Raw genomic sequence first — 20,585 nt, forward strand, 5'->3', positions numbered from 1 at the left:
GGTGCCCCAAATCATGCCACCCCACCCCTGGCTCGCAAGATCGCGATGGGAGAAAGGTGCCCCAAATCGTACCACCCTGCCCCCACACAGAGCTGGCAATGAGAGAATTATACAAAGGTAAATCAGTAGCAAAACTCGAGAGCTTGCATATTTGTATTTGAGAACTTTTACAATAAATATTTGTACTCGTAAGTTGAAATTTACACTCATAGCACCGATGTGAAAACTTGTAAAATAAAAATTTGAAGTTGAATGTTGCAATCTGCACTCACAGACAATAATTCAAAGCTTGGGTTCTAAATTCACAATTGCAGACAATTAGTCACAAATGTGTAAAATGACATTCACATAAATACAACTACAGACACAAACTTGTACTACACATTAACTTTTGTACTTTAATTCATTTTCGCAGTACAACCACAAATTGGCACTTACAACATCTCAAATATGGCACTGCAACTTTAAATCTTCATGCCTTGACTTTGGCAACTATTTTTGCGAAAAACCTGTAGCAAAACTCACTTGTGCTCTTGTAAATACAGATGCGAGAGAGCAAGACCAGTGTTTGCCAGGGGAGGGGCAATGAAGTCTATTTATTGGTTGATGCCTAGCCAATGAAATGTGACGTTTTTGTACACAATGACATTTACATTTTTTTACATTTTACATTTGCATTTGGCTGACGCTTTTATCCAAAGCGACTTACAGTGCACTTATTACAGGGACAATCCCTCTGGAGCAACCTGGAGTTAAGTGCCTTGCTCAAGGACACAATGGCATCATGTGCCTTTGCTGCCTTCATGTGCTATCAGAATTTTCCTACTTCCACTTCTGAAGTGGTAATTACAAATACGTAGTGTTCAAGTGCTTTGTTGTCGGAAAGAACAGGAAACATGGTTGGCGCCAGATTCATTCATACATATTTCTTCAAGGAGCTTTTATTTTTACAGCATAATACATATTACTCAGTTAGCTTGCTGACGATAATGGAATTTTGGTCAAATACAAGCTCTTTTCACGGTGTAAAAATTTACAACATGCGTAGAATGGTTGCTGATATACATAAATGAATATGACCAAGATGGTAGGCACTAACAATTAACTGTATTTAGAAAAATGAATAAAACCTGTCATTCACTACAGAAACTGTACTCTCCTCCGCCATGTTGAAAGTTTATGACTCCTCCCATCTTGGCAACTTGTGTATCATCTAGAATTCCGAGTTTCCCACTTGAACTTCCAACTTCGTTGGGTCATTCATGTGCTTGGAACTCGTAATTACGATATTTCTGAGTCCACTTGAAGGGCACATTTTTGTTAAGGCAAAGCAGAGCCGGTCATCACGATGAGGGATCTAACAATCCGAGGGTACGTTTTTTTAAATAATTAATTAAATAGTATATAAAAAAAGGTTTGTAAAACTCCCACACTTATCAATACATTTTCCTTCACTGATATACTAACATATATTATTGATGAAGACTACTTTACGCTCGACAATGTAAAGTTTTACCAGGTATCCAAGTATTGTACAGGTAGTTGTCCATAAGTGTGATGTCTAAATAACCAACATTCATTATTCTTTTAGCTTAAGCAAGTTCGCTAATGATGATCAATTATTAAGGGAAATGTACAGTCAGCCTGTCATTTTCTTAAAATAAACCAAGACAAGGTGATCAGGGTCCCAACGCGAAGCGGTCTTTTATTATCACACTGAATGAGGTTTATTTTAAGATAATGACGCGCTGACTGTACATTTTCCCTTAATTATTGATCATCATCAGCGAACTTGCTTCAGCTAAAAGAAGTGAATGTTGGCTATTTAGACATCACACTAATGGACATCTACCTGTACAATACTTGGATACCTGGTACATTAGTTAATTACATCAGAATACTTACAGTAGATACAAGTAGGTTACAAGGGGAAATTTTGTGCAAGATTTAAAAAATGCACTTCTTTGATCTTATAGTTTTGCAATATTTATAAGGTAACAACCGTGCGTGGGTTGTCGCTGTCCTTTTCTGCAACCCCCTTCAGTATATTGTGGCGCCGTTTTGTGGCCCTCTTCAGCCAGTTGCGGCCCGTTCGGGATAACACGGCAGCCCGTTTCAGCTTATTGCCACCCGTTCGCCCCATTTAGCAGCCAGCCCACCGAGAAAACTCCCGGTTCTCCCTATGTCCAGTCCGCCTCTGGATGCAGTGTTTTCAGACCTCGAAAAATGCAGTTCATATTCATTTTTAAACAACACAATACTAATGTTTTAACTTAGGAAGAGTTCAGAAATCAATATTTGGTGGAATAACCCTGATTTTCAATCACAGCTTTCATGCGTCTTGGTATGCTCTCTACCAGTCTTTCACAATGCTGTTGGGTGAATTTATGCCACTCCTGGTGCAAAAATTCAAGCAGCTCGGCTTTGTTTGATGGCTTGTGGTCAACCATCTTCCTCTTGATCACATTACAGAGGTTTTCAATGGGGTTCAGGTCTGGAGATTGGGCTGGCCATGACAGGGTCTTGATCCGGTGGTCCTTCATCCACAGGTTGATTGACCTGGCTGTGTGGCATCGAGCATTATCCTGCTGGAAAAAACAAACCTCAGAGTTGTTAACTGTTAGTGCGTACCATCTTGGTCATATTCATTTATGTATATCAGCAACCATTCTATGCATGTTGTACATTTTTACACCGTGAAAATAGCTTGTATTTGACCAAAATTCCATTATTAGTAATGTGTATTATGGAGTAAAAATAAAAGATCCTTTAAGAAATATGTATGAACGAACCTGGCATGTCCATGTTTCCTGTTCTTTCCGACAACAAAGCACTTGAACAATACATATTCGTAATTACCACTTCAGAAGCGGAAGTAGGAAAATTCTGATATTTTAGTATATAGAAGTAATGGCATCCTCCACAATAAGCATTATCACTTTTTCCACTACTTGAGTACCCTAGCAAGGAATAATGAATAATTTCATATTTGCCTTTTTTTAAATTGATAAAAATTGTCACAGGTTGTCATTTTCTGCAAATAAATGCTCTAAATGACAATATTTTTATTTGGAATTTGGGAGAAATGTTGTCAGTACTTTATGGAATAAAAAAAAATAATTTCATTTTACTCAACCCATACCTAAATCCAGAGAAACTGATAATTTTGCAGTGGTCTCTCAATTTTTTTCTGGAGGTGTGTGTGTGTGTGTGTGTGTGTGTGTGTGTGCATATATATATATATATATATATATATATATATATATATATATATATATATATATATATATATATATATATATATACATACACGTCGGATCTCGCCTAGGGCACCAAGTAAGCCAGAACCGCCACTGCCATACAGTCAAAATTAAGGATTAAAAACAAAATATCTTTGCTGACCAGAACTGCTATTGTCGTGGTTCTCTTAAAACTTAGCGAGTCCTCTTTCCCCAACTTCTTGAGGGAAATTATGAAAAAAGGAGTCCTTTCTCGGAATATGAACGCTAAGAACGCCACCTGCATTCATTTTCGTGTGCCTTTCTTCAGTTCGTAAAGTATTGCCGCGTAATTCTGCAAATTACGTGCGATCACTTCAGCGTTGCGCCTTAACAAAGATTCTTGTCTCTGACACTAATTGTCCATTAGTTAACACATTTTCGCAGTGTTCTTGTGTTTTTATGTGTATGTGTCACTACAATGGTAGAGAATGTATATCGTTTTTATTATCGATCATTTTACCATGGACTGATATGTATTGTATTACCCAGAAGCGCATAACGAGGTTTGAGAAAACATACTATAAAAATTAAAAGGACATGATAGACGAGCTCCACTTCAGAACGAGTAAATTTTCAAACACTTTCCATCGTCTTGGTCTGCAAATATTTGGGTAGCCCAAAGTCCCGTTCATCCCCGGAAGAGGGAGACAACGTCTGGGTAAGAGCGCACAGACTGACGGTGTGAACGCGCACTGAAACTTCCGAGCATCCCACATACCTACTTGCTTCAGAGTAGTGGATCACGGTAATACTGAAGCACTATTTGCAATGTCTCCTGCACGGGCACGGACTCTTCTCGGGCTCCTGGTCACACTGTGTACCCAGAGCGCACTATTGTCGGGTAAGTGAATATTCATATCTCGTTTAATTACAGTACATATCAATGAACAAAAGCCAGCTTCGTGTCTGTGATTTAGAATAGTTTGAACATTTTTTTTTTTTTTTTAAATGTATTTATTTAGTATTATTTCAAACTTAACGTTATTTAAGTACACTTTTTTTGTCTAGTAAAATGGCCAGGGATTTCTCTATATGGCGGCATCTTGCTGGTGAAACTGTACTGCAACGATTAGCTATTATTTAATAAGCATTTATGACAGGTAGCTTACAAGATTAAACACCTGTGCATTTCTAAATTTTGTGGTCTGATTCCTGTTTATTTTATCATTGCGTTGGGTATGCTTGGAGACCATGTGCCAAACTTTTATCAAAACAATTGCTAACTACAAATCACTTTAGAGGGGAGGCAGTGGTTGGACAGCTGAGTCATTGGCAGGTGCACAAGATTCTAAATCTTTATTGGCTTTTATTGAAGTTTTTAAAGAAAACAGTCATTTTTGTGTTAATTTTTTCAATTTCAAAAAGGCAAATATGAAATTATTCATTATTCCTTGCTAGGGCACTCAAGTAGTGTAAAAAGTGATAATGCTTATCGTGGAGGATGCCATTACTTCATAGGTAGAGACTAAATTAGATTTGCTCCCAATTGATTAAAAGTTGCCAGTAGCAGATTGTATGCTCTTTGGTTAAAATCATCTCCTTTAACATCAGTACTGAGAATTGATATCCAACTGTCAACACTGTGCCAGAAGAATGATCTTATCTGACTGAGACAAACATATCCTTAGTGGCCAGAATCATGAACCTCGATTGCCAATGACATTGGGGTGTAAGGAGGTATTTTCTTGTGACAGATGCTCTGGCTCACACAATAGTCCTGAAGAAATGTACTTTTCAATCATTGAAACAGGTTGTTTTTTTTTTTTTGTTTTTTTTGGAACACATTTGGCAACCAACATTTTTTTTCTTTTCAAAATGTGTTAAGTGGAAATGAGAGTGACCAGACGGCCCATTTATCATATTTGCCAACACATGGGGTAATTACTGTATTTAAAGGGTCTCTAATCAGTCCCTTTTAATGAATGGTAATTATTAGTCCAGCTTCTGGTTAGTGTCATGATAACAGTTCATGAACATGTCTTGACATTTATGTGAGTTATAGAATTTGTGGTCAGCCTTATGTACACTCAAAAAATACTGTAGCCTATTTTTTTTTTTAAAGATTTATGCATTTCAATTTCATAACAAAATTCCATACAATTGAATTGTCTAATGTTTAACAAAATTAAATGTATAAAACTTAAAATATTTGTTTTTTATTTTATTTAGTTAAAGATATTTGTTCAATTTCATGGAATTTTGTTATGAAATTGAAACGTATAAATATTTATTATTTTTTGAGTGAACTTAAGTCCTCAGCTTCTAGCCATTACTAAGTGTTATAAAAGTGTAGATGGATGGATGGGCAGACAGATGATAGATAGATAGAAGACCTTTTTCTAAAATATCCACAGCACAGATGTTTTAGACATCCTTTTGCTTTCAGTTCTTGAAAGAAATTTCAGTCACGTTTTCTTCTCCTTCTCTCTCACTGACTCACTTTCACTCTCCCTGTACCTCTTAAATTTGGGGTGAATGTAATGGAGCAAAGGAATCTTGGATGAGAAAAGTAGTAGCTAAGTCGTTCTGAGCTGTGTTAGCTGCCACGTTACAATGGCCTTTTTTCTTTCTTTTCTGCTCTAGTTTGCTTTTTCTGTGTTTTGCAAATGTTCTTTATATGAGGTCACCAAGTGCAGCCTGGGACTGCCATCAGCAGCTGCATATTATCCAGTCCTTTCCTCTCCTTTTACAAAACAAAATACATTCAACACAACTAAAACTTAGAGATTGTTCACCCCAAATTTAAAATTATACCATTATTTACTCCACCTTATGCCCAGATCTTTATGGCTTTCTTTCTTCCAGGGAACAAAAAAGGATATGTTAGCCTCAGTCACCATTCACTTTAATTTTATGAAGAAAAAAAAAAGATGCATTGACATTCTGCCTAACATCTCCTTTTGTGTTCCACAGAAGAAAGTCATGCAGGTTCAGAATATCATGAGAGTGATGATCACAAATGTTGAAGTTTTATTTTTAAAGCAACCAGCCCCTTGTGTGGTTCCTTATACAGTATGAAGTTCTGGAGACAGTATAGAATGGTTTGATGTTAAAGGACAAAACACTTATGTGAAATGCTAGAACTCTTAACAGTGCCCAACTGCTTCTTCCAAATCATTCCAGACATCTGCTTGACAGATAAAAGATATACTGGAAAGAATGAGGCTCAGGGTTTTGTTCCACAACCCTGCACTTTAACATCACGTTTGTTGATATTCCGGTAAGGATAAGGCTGTGTTTAGTTCTGCCAGAGAGGGAGAGAGAGAGAGGATGAGAAGAAAAGTCATGCCCTGACCAGCTACTGAAATATAATCTTGCTCTGATTTTCACCTAGGAAATTGCAGAAAGTCTTTGATTGGCATGCGCAAGGTTTTAAGCTAGCCGGAGGGTATAGAAACTCAGTCTGACGATAAGTATGTGCATTACGGTACAAGATGTCGACATGCAGTTGACACAAAGCACACACTCAACCTACCATTCAGGTGTTTGAGCGCAGTCCATCATCAGCTGCACCTAGTGAACACCTGGGCATTTTGTAGCTCAGGTTGAAAAGTAAAAAGCTGTACCCTATGTGTAGACCTTCTGAAGATCATTAAATAAACTGCATTGGGGCATCATATATATATATATATATATATATATATATATATATATATATATATATATATATACATAATGTGGTGGAATAACCCGCCCCTCCCTCTCGTCAAATGACACAAGAGTGTCTGACATTGGAAACAAAAAGTAGAACTCTAGAAACTTAAACAGCACTGCATTTATTTTGTTTGTTTTTCTTTGTCAACACTCAAGTCATATATATTTGTATAGCACTTTTCATAATACACATGGTTTCAAAGCAGCTTTATAGAAAATCATGCTTTAAAGTCTTCAAGCCCCCAGAAAGCAAGCTAAAGTGACTGTAGCAAGGTAAAACTCCTTTCAATGTTATTTAGTGGTGAAAAAAAAAAAAACTAGAGAGGAACCTGACCTCTGTTTTTATAATATATGTACATAATCAAATATTATTTAGCGGCTTGAGCAAAAACCGATCGGCACATGTAATTTTTTTACCTTCTTCCCCTGGTTTAACTATGCATGTAAACTTTACTGGTGGTATTACCTGCTCATAACATGAGTGCAAGTGCTGTACTCATACTTGTTTACATTTCGACAAGAAAACCAGAGAATAATAAGTCTCATGTAATTGTGGGTTTCTTACATTGTCAGATTTTTGAGTAAGCTTTTTTTTTTTTTTTTTGTTACTTATGAGCATCTTGCTTAGTGTCAGTGTCATCTGGGAGAGGTGCAACTGGGCTGTTGTTGTGTTTCGGCATCGCAAATCCACATCCACCAATTTGTGCGGTGATGTCGGCATAAATAAAACATGTTTGCTATAGTGCCCGGACATGACGATGTTGTTTGGAAAATTCGACAAGCTGTAATGCTACAATCTACTTGCTGTTTGCCATCGATCTTCTTGCCTATGTATTGTAGATCCGCCTCTCCAGGGAGGAGGCTGATTCTGCAGCTCTCAACGTTGCGCTGCTTGGTTTTAATTACATTATAACGTGTTTGTTTATTTATCTGTGGTGATGGGGGCACGGCTGATCGACGTTTGCAGAGTGCGAGGCCGGGAGAGACAACGGTAAGCATTGACACCTGTGGGAAATCACCTCTAACAGCTGTTTTGTGTTTGCAGTGAGAGTGGAGAGGGATAAAAGCGCAATCCAGACCGCCGGAGGGAAGAGAGAGCGACATACAAGTGGACTGTGTGTGTGTTGAATGTTCGGCTGAAAAGCCAGTCGTATGTGTGTAAGACTGAGAACGTGTGGGAAATAAAGACTGACATTAAATTGTTTATCCGGCTCCCGCTTCCTCCTTCAGCAAGAGAGCTTGTAAACTGTCACAGTATTGTACGATACATATGGTATTGTATCTGTAACGTTGGGTGTCTAGGAGTGGAAGAGAGGAGACGCAGGAGTAGATTCTTTCAATCCTTTAATTATAAATGCTGGAGTGGAACAAACGCTGGAGTGGAACAAATGCTGGAGCTAACATCACAAAATAGCAAACCAAGGAACACAATGTAGCACTTCAAGGACTGACAAATGACTGAAAAAAACTAGAGGGTATTTATACACAGGAAACTAATGAAGGAATGGAAGGCAGGTGGGGATGATGATGAACAGATGGAAGTGATTAGGGCAGTGAACTATGGGAAATGTAGTGCAGGGGAAAACTTCAAAATAAGAGTCCTTAAAGAAAATGAGGGAGAAGACTGTGACAGTATCGTGGACGTCGTATCGTACAATACAATTTTTTTTTTTACACCACCAATATCGAGAGAGAAAAAGAGATGGACAGACAGACAGACAGACAGACAGACAGATAGATAAATAGATAGATAGATAGACTTACTAGTTGTCACTTACTAAATATTTCTACTCTAGAGTAGAAATATCTAGTAAGTGACAACAATAACTCTAGATATCTCTTGCATTTGTCTGACTGAAAATAAGCAGAGAAAGAGAGTTTGTTTACAATTTGTTGATGTCTTTCACTGACAAAGTGGTGTCAGAGCAGCAGGTGCTTGCCCTGCAGGTCTTTCCATGGGTCCTTATACAAACATTATAATATAATTGACAAAATTACCCAGGGACATTTACTTTCACAATTCAAATAAACACATCATCATAGGGAAGGTCTTGGCCTGATGTTTAGCAGAAAATTTTGTTTTTCTTAGAAATACCTTTCCCTTCTATCAGGGTTTCAATGCAAATTTATTCTAACCCTCTACACAAAAGTGTGCAAATTCACTAGAGATAAAATCAGTTGTGCTTGCTGTATGCTGTTGTATAATTTAAATAGCAACAACAGAATTATCACTCTCTATTGCAGCTTTGTGTAGGTGATGTTCACGCATCTAGATCATGATGTTAAAGCCTCGGTTAGTTTCCTGCAGGATAAACTGTTTATTTTAGGGGTAAAATCTAATTCTTGTGTTTTACAAGGCTTGATTTAATAAAAATGTGATCCCACCCTACATCATAAATTTTAATATGGGCCAAGTCACACACTGAGGATTGACATTTTTGTGGTGTGTGTGTGTGTGTGTGTGTGTGTGTGTGTGTGTTCGTGTGTAGTTGCGGTTATTCCACTGACATGTGTGATGTGGTTCCAGATTATGTGACGGGATGTGTTTATTGCCAATATGACATTATAAAGCAGTGAACGAGAGACCTGCGTCTGTGTGTACACTTACATAAATACTAAAGAAAATGATCTTTCTCACAGGGCTTGAAGCCAGAATCATGCTGTTGTACAGTAAACAGACACAGTGATGAGAGATTTGCTCACTTCAACTCTAAGCAGGGTTTGAAAAACAGTCTGAGCACACTACAGAACTCCAGACTGAGTTCCCAGTTTAATAAATTGATGGAGCTTTAGGAGTCCTAATAACACTGGTTCAAGTTCTTGATTCATACTAATTTACAATAAATAGTGGGCATGCACTTTCATGTCCAGGCACCACAGGCATACTGTAAAATGTTCCCTAACCTGGTTTACTCAGAAGACTACCACTAAGGTAACAATCATGCTGGGTTTATGTACCCTTTTCTTTATTACACGGCTCTTTGTAAAACTTGATTCTGATTCAAATATTTCTATATGATGACTGCGAAACTGTATAATCGACCATTGTTCCAGGCAACTGATTTCCTAGATAGGTGCTCCTGTCTCATGTCTCTCATATCACTCTGAGTCTGCGGTATTTCTTCACACATACTAAAATAATTTCAGCTTAAATCAATAAATCATGTCAAAAAATATATTTTTTTTTTGTAATAAACTCTATAGTAAACTCCTTTAAAGTGATCAGGACCTCAACACAAACTGTAACTCACTGTTATTGCCCACTGTGAAAATATTTTCTTCATTATAACAACATCTTTTTTTTCCCATCCATTTAACTAGTTGCAAAAATTTCTGTCATATTCGAGTTAATCAGGAAGTAAATTCAAAGGTGTTGAAAAAGTACAATAAATGTATTACTCCAAGTTGCAATTGTATTTGATTTTATTTAAAACTTTTAAGGCAGGAATTTATCTGGACTTTCAATTATGAATTGCGGAATTGAATAATTTTATAGTGAAATGTTACTGACAGACAACTTTGCTTCACTCTCTCTCAGGTTCTAAGCCATTGCCGCCACGTAATGTGAAGCTGACATCGGTGAATAAGGGCTTAAAGGTCACATGGGATCCACCCAGTGAGCTGGATGGACGGCCAGTAGACAGCTACAGCATCGGCTATGGGAAGTCCATGAAGTCATTACGCTTTGTCACTGTGGACAAGGACAGACGGTCCGAGATACTAGACGACGTAGGTAAGAGTGCAAATCATTCATTCTATAGATAAATAGCTAGAGACTCACATTGAGTATTTGACCACTATGTCAGGCTTCTCAGCATAGTTCTCTCATGTGCATGTTGTGTTTTAGAGCCTGGAGTCCTGCATTTTCTCAAGATGAATGCAGAGAATAAGGATGGGATGAGTAAACCTGTCTACAGGGCAGAGACTCCAGGAGGTGTGTGCTTGCTTGTGTATAGAGAGAACTGCATGATTCTGTATGACTATTTGTGACTTTCTTTTCACCATTTTGCACTGGTGCATGGATACATATGGCCATAAAACACATAAAAGGCATGTATGCAAGGTGAAGTGTGTATATTTTTTGGATGGTAAAATACTTGCTACTCTCTCAGCTTAATATGCAGAGACAACCATGACCGTAACCAGCTATGAGGTCACTGAGGTCCGGACCTCTGTAAATTTATCATATTCCTAAAATAAAATATGAAGCTATATACAACTAAATGAAAAATTCAGCTGTTGAAAATTTCTCCTTTTGAGTGTCTGCATGTATAAATAAGTTTAGACAGTGGGCTAGATTGTTTAGTGTCCACTCTGTGCAAGAGAGTTGTGAGTGAGGGCGCGGGTGCTGCTCCTCCCACTCAATACTTTGCGTAGGGATAGTTCACACAAAAAAGAAAATTCTCTCAACATTTACTCACCGTCATGATATCCCAGGTGTGTATGACTTTCTTTCTTCAGCAGAACACATTTGAAGAAAAACAGAAAAATATCTTAGCTCAGTAGGTCCTTAAAATGCAAGTGGATGGTGATTACACTTTTGAAGCTCCAAAAAGAACAGACAGTCAGCATAAATGTCATCAATACGACTCCAGCGGTTAATGTCTTCTAAAGTGACATGATTGATGGTTTATAGTTAAAAAGTACTTAAATACTGAACTTTTTCACACCAAAAGTGATCATGTCACTTTAAAAGACATTAATTTAACCACTGGAGTCGTATGGATGATGTTTATGCTGACTGTCTGTTATTTTAATCACCATCCACTTGCATTTTAAGGACCTACTGAGCTAAGATATTTTTCTATTTTTCTTCAAATGTGTTCTGCTGAAGAAAGAAAGTCATACACACCTGGGATATCATGAGGGTGAGTAAATGATAAGAGAATTTTCATTTTTGGGTGAACTATCTCTTTAAACTGACAGTAAAAGACACACAAAGACTGTGGGCAGATTTTCGAGAAGGATATATCTATTGGCAGAGCTCCAAAAAGGGGTGGAAGCTCCAAACTGCCAGCAAAAGTATAGAGAGCCCCCAGTCTAACCCGTTCCCTAACCCTAACCATGTGTGGAGGTGTCGCCACCTTCTGGAGTTGACCCAGACTCCTTTTGGAGTAACAACGCCCCTTCTTGAGTAGCCCCGCCCTCTTTTGGAGACCCCACCCCCATTTGGAGATCTCCGGCCTGCAGCTATACCTGCTTGGGATTTGCTGGCAGGTTACCGCATTTGGTAAGACAAAAGCAATGGTCATCATTATCTGTAAGAATCGTTAAAAAAACAAAAGCACACTCAGGGGCATGCAAAGGGAGGTAGCTAGTGGCCTAATTGCCCCTTTGCCCTCCTGTGCTGAGGTGCCCTTTTGGAGAAAGTAAATTAACTTTATTATTTATTTTTTTGCACTTCTGTTTGCTGCTAGAGTTACTGAAATTTCACACTTCACATTTAAAGCTAAATGTGTCATTTTTGTGCCACCAAATGAGTAATATTTTAAAGCGACACAGTGTTTACAGTTTTCAACTATAATATTATAGTTGTCTCTGCAATATTAAGTTGGGGTATGAGAATGTATTTTAACATCGAAAAAGCTTCACACTTCAGCTTTAATTTTCACAAAACAAGAGTTATTCAGCGTCTTCAACACACATGAATGTCACTGAATGTCTTTTACACTTCTATGAGCTTCATTATTTAGACAAGTTATACAGATCCTAGAGGAGCTAACAGGGATTGTTTTAGGCCTTTTTCAAGGAAAATTATTTATAACTTTAAAGGCTCTTTCTGCTCATTGTTTATGGGACAATATTAAACCAGACTGGATAACTAACACACACTCATGCGTAGACTGAGGGTGTAAGAATATATAGTCGTTTCTGTTTTTCAAATAACTCCATTCACTGTTGGCATCTGGTGAGATTGACCTCCCCAGAGATAGAGTATTTATGTGGCCAATCTTTTTTATTTTTGTATCCAGCCCAAAGCTCAAATCAAAAACCTTAAACCTTGTGTTGTGGTTGCCAGTCACTCGTCCAACGCACGCCACATAAATTCTTTTCACATAATTTTTGTTCATGTTCATGTCCGTCTCCAACAAAGAGGATTTGGGCATATTGCTTGAAGTCCCACAGCCCTTTCCCAAAACATCTGTCATAATAGAAGCATCAATTAATAATCCTGCAAACAGATCATAAATATGTTTGGCTGAGGAAGTGTTTAGCAATAGTAAACATATTTGGTGTTTCAGCTCACTGTTTTAAGGATTAACTGGTTGTTTAATTGCGTTATGTGACATTTCAACATTTTAGTGTAACAATTCAAATTTTGTCCATTAATTCATTCAAAAAAGTGCCTGTAAAGGAAATGTTGTATGAGGTGAGATGGTCCCATGTATTTAACGTTTGTGTAACCACATTATTATTTTATTTCTGCAGGGGGAGAGTGGGTGAAATTGGATGGCTTTGCTGTCGAGCCTTTTAACAGATCCTCTCCAGGTAGGCCCTCTTTTCATCTTTGTTGTAGTCTATGACTGATGTACAACAATTTAAGAAGGAGTATCACAAAGCAGGTCGCAGATGAACATAAAATCATATTCCCATTGCAGTTGAGATATGAGATATGCAAGCTTATGGAAAATATCTACTGCAAGAGTTACTCTCTTGAGAAGGTTGTAAGTTTGGTGTCACGTTTGGATGTAGGAGAGAAAGACCTCTTATTCCCCAATTTCCAGGTAAGACGGGGAGTTTGACAGTTGTAAATTTGTTAAACCAAAGCTTTTATTTATCCACTGAGCAAAGGGGATAAAATGGAGAATCCAACAGACAGAATTACATTTGGATATGCTAGGCCAGTATACAGTAGCCTACATAACATTACACTTGCCAAACCTAACTCTGTACATAATGCATCAAAGACCTGGGGACAGACATTATGTGGGTATTTTGATTATTTTGAATACAAAAACTGCAATAATTTCTGATTGACGCTTCCTTGCCATGGATAGAGTTTCATAAATGTTATTCCTTGGCTTTCCCATAATGTTGTCCAGGCAATGTTTGTGCTTTGCTAGCTATTGTGATGGTGTTGCCATAGTGTTGTTCTAATTTTTATCTGGCTTTGCCACTGGATTAACAAAAGACATATGCTTCATGTCATTATGTCTTGGTGCGGCAAGTATATGGCAGGAAGAGCACAATTCTGTTTCACAGCCACCATTGTTGTGCTATCATCTCTTTGTCATCACTTTGGCAGTATAAATAAAAAAAAGCAGGACCACATGTAGCCTAGCTGAGTCCACACATGGACTCTTGTAACTCTGCTGATCTCTGGAACCTGGAGCTTGTTATCACATCCAAAACCTCTCAATGAGAAAGAAATTGAGGTAATATGTATGATCAGCAAACAGCGAGGGGGTGGAAGAAGTGGCAGAAATGGACATAGCAAGTTGAACCAGTGAAAACAGTGGGTGTCATTCACTAATAATTTCATGCAAGTGTTCTTGTTATGTGCATAGAGAAGGGTTTAAAATTTCTGCTGGATTCACAACAGGTGCAAAGGCACATCAATTTGTTCTACTTTGACAATTCTAGATTATTTTAATAAGGAAGCGCATACCCACAGTTTAAAATTAAGTGTAATGCATTTACTTGAAATTTTTGAAATTTGAAATTACTATAAAAAAGCTAGAAATGTTTTTCAAAAATGTTTGAAACCATCATGGACACAATGATTACATTTGTACGAACTTGACACATGCATTTTAAACAAGATTTTGTTTTTTAAGATTTCTCCTTTTTATCACCTTGGACAACCTTATTTGTCAGTGACCCATCTTGTGTCACCCATGTGTGGTTTGAGTAGGTTCTGAATTTGATCCTAAATTTAAGGAAAATGTACACTGGCGGCCAAAAGTTTGGAATAATGTACAGATTTTGCTGTTTCGGAAGGAAATTGGTACTTTAATTCACCAAAGTGGCATTCAACTGATCACAAAGTATAGTCAGGACATTACTGATGTAAAAGAACAGCACCATCACTATTTGAAAAAAGTAATTTTTGATCAAACCTAGACAGGCCCCATTTCCAGCAGCCATCACTCCAACACCTTATCCTTGAGTAATCATGCTAAATTGCTAATTTGGTACTAGAAAATCACTTGCCATTATGTCAAACACAGTTGAAAGCTGTATGTTTTTTTAAATGAAGCTTAACATTGTCTTTGTGTTTGTTTCTGAGCTGCCACAGTATGCAATAGACTGGCGTGTCTTAAGGTCAATATTAGGTCAAAAATGGCAAAAAAGAAACCACTTTCTCTTGAAACTCATCAGTTAATCATTGTTTTGAGGAAAGAAGGCTCTACAATGCTTGAAATTGCCAAAAAACTGAAGACTTCATACAAAGGTGTACACTACAGTCTTCAAAGACAAAGGACAACTGGCTCTAACAAGGACAGAAAGAGATGTGGAAGGCCAGATGTACAACTAAACAAGAGGATAAGTACTTCAGAGTCTCTAGTTTGAGAAACAGACGCCTCACATGTCCTCAGCTGACAGCTTCATTGAATTCTTCTCGCTCAACACCAGTTTCATGTACAACATTAATTGAAGACTCAGGGGTGCAGGCCTTATAGGAAGAATTGCAAAGAAAAAGCCACTTTTGAAACAGAAAAACAAAAAGAAAAGGTTAGAGTGTGCAAAGAAACAGAGACATTGGACAACAGATAATTGGAAAAGAGTGTTATGGATCTTAACCCCATTGAGCTTTTGTGGGATCAGCTAGACTGTAAGGTGCGTGAGAAGTGCCCGACAAGACCACATCTATGGCAAGTGCTACAGGAAGCGTGAAATGTCACCTGAGTACCTGGACAAACTGACAGCTAGAATGCCAAGGATCTGCAAAGCTGTCATTGCTGCACGTGGAGGATTTTTGAAGTAGTTTAAGAAGTTCTGAACATTTGTTTTTAATTTTTTAAAATTGTAATAGTAATTTTTCACGCTATTAATGTCCTGACTATACATTGTGATCAGTTGAATGCCAATTTGGTGAATAAAAGTACCAATTTCTTTCCATAAGAGCAAAATCTGTACATTATTCCAAACTTTTGGCTGCCATTGTCAGTTGGAACCTATTTATAAATCATGATTTTTGCATGAAAACATTCACACACATTTTTTTACTCACAAATACTTGAGTGCTAGTGTATGTTAGCATACAGTAGCGTACGGTTAGTGAATGAGACCCGATGACAGAGAGAAAATGTTACAGGGACAACTATGTCTCACCCCTGTTGCAAGGCCAGTGATATGTGAGCCTGGCTAAACTGTGTTGGCTGGACTCCTTAAATAGGAAGTGGGAATAAGTGTCTTTTTTTATATGTACAAAAGAAAAGGAGTTGCTGTTACTGTCATTTCGATTCATTTTGAGACCTGACACTTCGAATGAATTTCAGCATTCATTTTGTTGGCAGTGTTCGAGTAAAGTGAGTGAGTGATGCCAGAACAGTCAAAAATTAATCCTGAAGCATGCAGGGATTGTGATTAACCAAAACACTCATAAAAGGCTGAACAGCTAGTATGAAGAATAACTTCTACACCCTATTACTTCCATTTTCTCCCTTTAACTCTCATTCTTCAGACACCACAATGACCCACAGTGACATATTTAATCAATACTTATTTAAAACCAATGTTTATTTATAATCAGTATTTCAGCACCCTTCAATCAATTGCTAATGGTTAAACATGCCATTCAATCAATAATACTATTCATACCGTTCAACCGTAATCTCTGAATGAGACATATTGTTGACAGAAAAATAAACTACCACTGATTCTTAACTGGTAATCCATTGTAAATATGGAGGGTCTTTACATTATTTTATCATCTAGCTGTTCATCCCAGTTATATTGAAAATACAGCACTGCTTAAGGTAAAGTGTGTAATTGTTTTTCTATGTTAAAATACTTTATCTTATCCCATTTTAATATGCAGAGACGGCTATAAGTTAGCCATTCTTAGGCAGATTTCCCCCAAAAGAGTAAACACCATGACACTAAAGCATCCCAACAAGTCTGAAATAGCAGCATTGTCTCAAATAATGGTGTGAGTTTGGGGTGGGACTACCTGTTTGACGACCATTGGAAAACAGGGAGACTGTTACAGGAACCTGTTTGAAACAATCCCTTCTTATTTTTGCATTTCCGTTAGATTTAATGCCACTCTTGTTGAATTGTCACAATCAACCTTGGAAATATACACAAAGTCTAATGAGGATGTGAGGACAACTGATCATCTGAGAATGATTAAAGGAGAAAAAAGAGGGAGGGATGGAGAAAGAGAGGGAAAGTTTTTCATTATCCTCTCAGGGATATTACCCTGCAATTCAGAGAGAAGGGAGGAAGAGACAGAGGAATGAAGTGAGCGAGAGAGAGATAGATAGATAGATAGAGAGAGAGAGAGAGAGAGAGAGAGAGAGACAGAGAGAGAGAGGGAGATGCGAGTAAAACAGAATGTGAAGGATAGAGAGGAAGACTGTCTGACTGTCTAATTTGCCTGCTAAGTGCTGTCAGATGGGAATTACAGTAAAGAAATAAGAGGGATGATGACAGAGCACATGACACTGTGTGGTCCTGTCAGAGTAGCTGTCCTCCGATTAGCAAATCTCCAAATGTTCATTAAATACTAGCACAAACTTGTTGTAGATTAAGTGCCTTTGTTATGTTTCAGTGTTTCCTATTGTTTGGTGAGAAATTGCAATCACTATCCCTTCTCAGTTAAACATGTAAAGTATAATCAAATTGAATAAACACGGTATTATCATGATGAGGTCACTAACTGTAAACACTCTAGCATTTATATTAAGATCAATATGGAATCAAAATGGACCCTTACACTTCCTTTTTTTTTTTTTTTTTTTTTGCACCTGGTCTCATAGAATGAATGTCACTCTATATACATTTTGGCAAACTGACTTGTACATGCCACTTTCTAAGTTTCGCTGCAGTTTCCTTGTGAAAAGAACACTAGAGGCACTACAACAAATCACGAGTACAACTGCTGATTTGATTTTTCACTCTATTACTCACCCCTGCTATGTTATGATATCAAAACACTTTTACTTTAATGCATGATTTGAGAAACAAAACATTTTAACACTTGTATTACAGACCCACCTTGCTTGGTAGCTCACCTAATAGCGTGGTGGACTCTGAGCTTGGTGGCCATGGTTCAAATCCAGCCAAAGATGCACTAAAGTGAAAGTTTCAAAGAAACGACTCAAAATGATGTGATTGCTTCAGTTAATGTGAGTTTTCTTTTCTTTTTTCGAATTGACATTTTAAAACACCATCAGTTAGGCTTAGGTGTTGGTTAAGGGTAAGGATGTCTGTTTTGTTAAACTCTCATTTATCTTTTCGTCACTGTTGGTTAGGTTTAGCGTAAAGTTTTAGGTTAGGGAGGTAAGTTTTATCTCCATCTAAAATTCACCTTAAAAACCTCGTCTGATTACACCCTCATTTCGCTCTGTTTTGGCACCCCCCACTGGACATTTAACTTGAAAACTGCAGCCATACGTGTAATGAAGCACGTAATTTCAGTTTTGCAAAAACATTGTAATGCTCATGTAAATTTCATGAGACCAGGCTGTTATTTTCTTAACTTGTTCCTGGTCAAGTTATTTGAAAAAAAAAAAATGTCTTTGTAATCTTAAATCAGAAATAACTAGGCCATGTGGTCCATGGCATGTTAAAGGAATAGTTCACCCAAAAAAGGATAATTCTCTCATAATTTACACATCCTCTTGCCGTTTCAGGTTTGTATGACTTTTTTCTTCTGCGGAACACAATGTTAGTCAATGGGATACAATAATGTCAAGCTCCAAAAGAAGGCAGCATAAAAATAATCCATTAGACTCTAGTGTTTTAATCCATGTCCTCTGAAGCTATATGACTGCTTTGGGTGAGAAACAGATCAAAATTGAAGTCCTTATTCTCTATTAATCTTAAAGGCTTCTAAAGTGATCGTATTGCTTCAGAAGACATGAATAAACCATTCAAGTCGAATTGATTACTTTTATGCTGCCTTTATGTCCTTATTGGAGCTTGAAAGTTTTGAACTCCATTGAATTACATTGTTAGGACATAAACCCATCATGCATCATTCAAATTATCTTCATTTGAGTTCTGCAGAAGAAACTCATATGAGTTTGAGATGGCATGAGGGTGAGTAAATGATAAGACAGTTATCATATTAGGGTGAACTATCCCTTTAACCAGTAGACAAATTGCTATTTATGCATTGTTTTAGTGATCTAACATTTCGATCTGGCTCCATTCTGGTATGGAACCACTTTTTTATGATTGAATCAATTCCAGATGGATAGAATCAAGTCCTTCTCTTTTATTCTCATTGAATATCCTAGGTCACTCAGAAATCTGTCACATTACAGAAGTAAAATGGGTTGCGAACGGGCTTTTACAGATTGTAGGCCAGATTTTTTTGATGAAAATATCAGTGTCAACTCTATTTTTTCAATGTTTCCATTTCATTAGGCAGAATGGTGTCTATAACTTCATCACAAATCAATTCACGGCCCCTAGCTCAGAGGACAGCTCTAGGACAACAGAGGGCCCCACAGTCATCCTCTGGACCAGAACCCCCTCATCAAGGAGGACACTTCCCTCTCCGAGGCCAGAACAAACACAGAGTGGACCTCAGCCAGCACCAAGCAGACCAGCGCAATGCTAACAAACCAAAACTGGGTGAGGACATCAAGTTGATGTCTTAAGGAGGCTAATTATTAGAAATACAACAAATCCATTAATTTGCGTTTGATATTTAAATTGCTTGATTACTTGCACTACATGGCCAAAGGTATGTGGACACCCAGATACCACACACCTACTGTATATGTGCTTGTCAAACATTTAATTTCAAAACCATATGCATTAATAATAAAGTTCATCCTCCCTAACAGCTTCCACTCTTCTGGGAAGGCTTTCAACTAGATCTTGGAACATGGCTGTGGGAATTTGCTCCCATTCAGACACAATAGCATCAGTGAGTTAAGGCACTGATGTTGAGCAATGGGGCCTGGCTTGAAGTCTGCGTTCTGATTCATCCCAAAAGGTCTTCAGTCTAGGCTTTGTGCAGGCCAGTCAAGTTGTTTTACATCAGACTCAGAAAAATATAATCAGGGACATGCTAGAACAGAAAAGGTTCCTCCCCAACCTGTTGCCACAAAGTTGGAAGCACTTAGATGTCTAGAATATCATTGTATGCTGTAGCATTAAGATTTGTCTTCACTGGAGTTAATGGGCCCAACCAAACCTATTAATTTGAGGGTGGAGTCCACATTCTTTTGGCTATGTAGTGTACTGTATATACAGTATATATGCACTTTAAATCTAAAGCCGGTGTCACACTAGCAGGCTCATAAGATCTGATTTGCTGGGATCTCGATCTCTTCAGTCGGAGAGATGACACACTTGCCGATAAGTGATGGGAAGTCTGATTCTTTTCCGCGAACAGGTTCTTTCAGGCAGTTCGTTTCAATGAACCAGTTCAAAAAACAATTAATCAGTTCTTTTACGTCATCATGTAATGACGTCACTACATAATGCTTATTCTCCGCCATCGTAGAATATATGCTCAAACAC

The 20,585-nt window shown here is 37.7% G+C and overlaps 1 protein-coding gene across 2 annotated transcripts in view; it reads left to right on the top strand.

Moving 5' to 3' along the window:
* Positions 1 to 4,024: 4,024 nt before the first annotated feature.
* The window catches only part of LOC127415629 (fibronectin type III domain-containing protein 1-like), a 66,308-nt gene continuing 49,747 nt past the window's right edge, over positions 4,025 to 20,585 (top strand). The window contains exons 1-5 of one of the 2 annotated variants that reach the window (XM_051654391.1): positions 4,025 to 4,122; positions 10,474 to 10,668; positions 10,783 to 10,869; positions 13,365 to 13,424; positions 19,479 to 19,688. In XM_051654391.1, coding sequence (XP_051510351.1) covers positions 4,050 to 4,122; positions 10,474 to 10,668; positions 10,783 to 10,869; positions 13,365 to 13,424; positions 19,479 to 19,688 — 625 coding nt within the window. In that variant the 5' untranslated portion in view covers positions 4,025 to 4,049. The remainder of the gene's footprint in view (positions 4,123 to 10,473; positions 10,669 to 10,782; positions 10,870 to 13,364; positions 13,425 to 19,478; positions 19,689 to 20,585) is intronic. The other variant, XM_051654392.1, reaches the window with a different exon arrangement.

This window comes from Myxocyprinus asiaticus, chromosome 25, assembly GCF_019703515.2.
Source record: "Myxocyprinus asiaticus isolate MX2 ecotype Aquarium Trade chromosome 25, UBuf_Myxa_2, whole genome shotgun sequence".
NCBI classification, from domain to species: Eukaryota; Metazoa; Chordata; class Actinopteri; order Cypriniformes; family Catostomidae; genus Myxocyprinus; species Myxocyprinus asiaticus.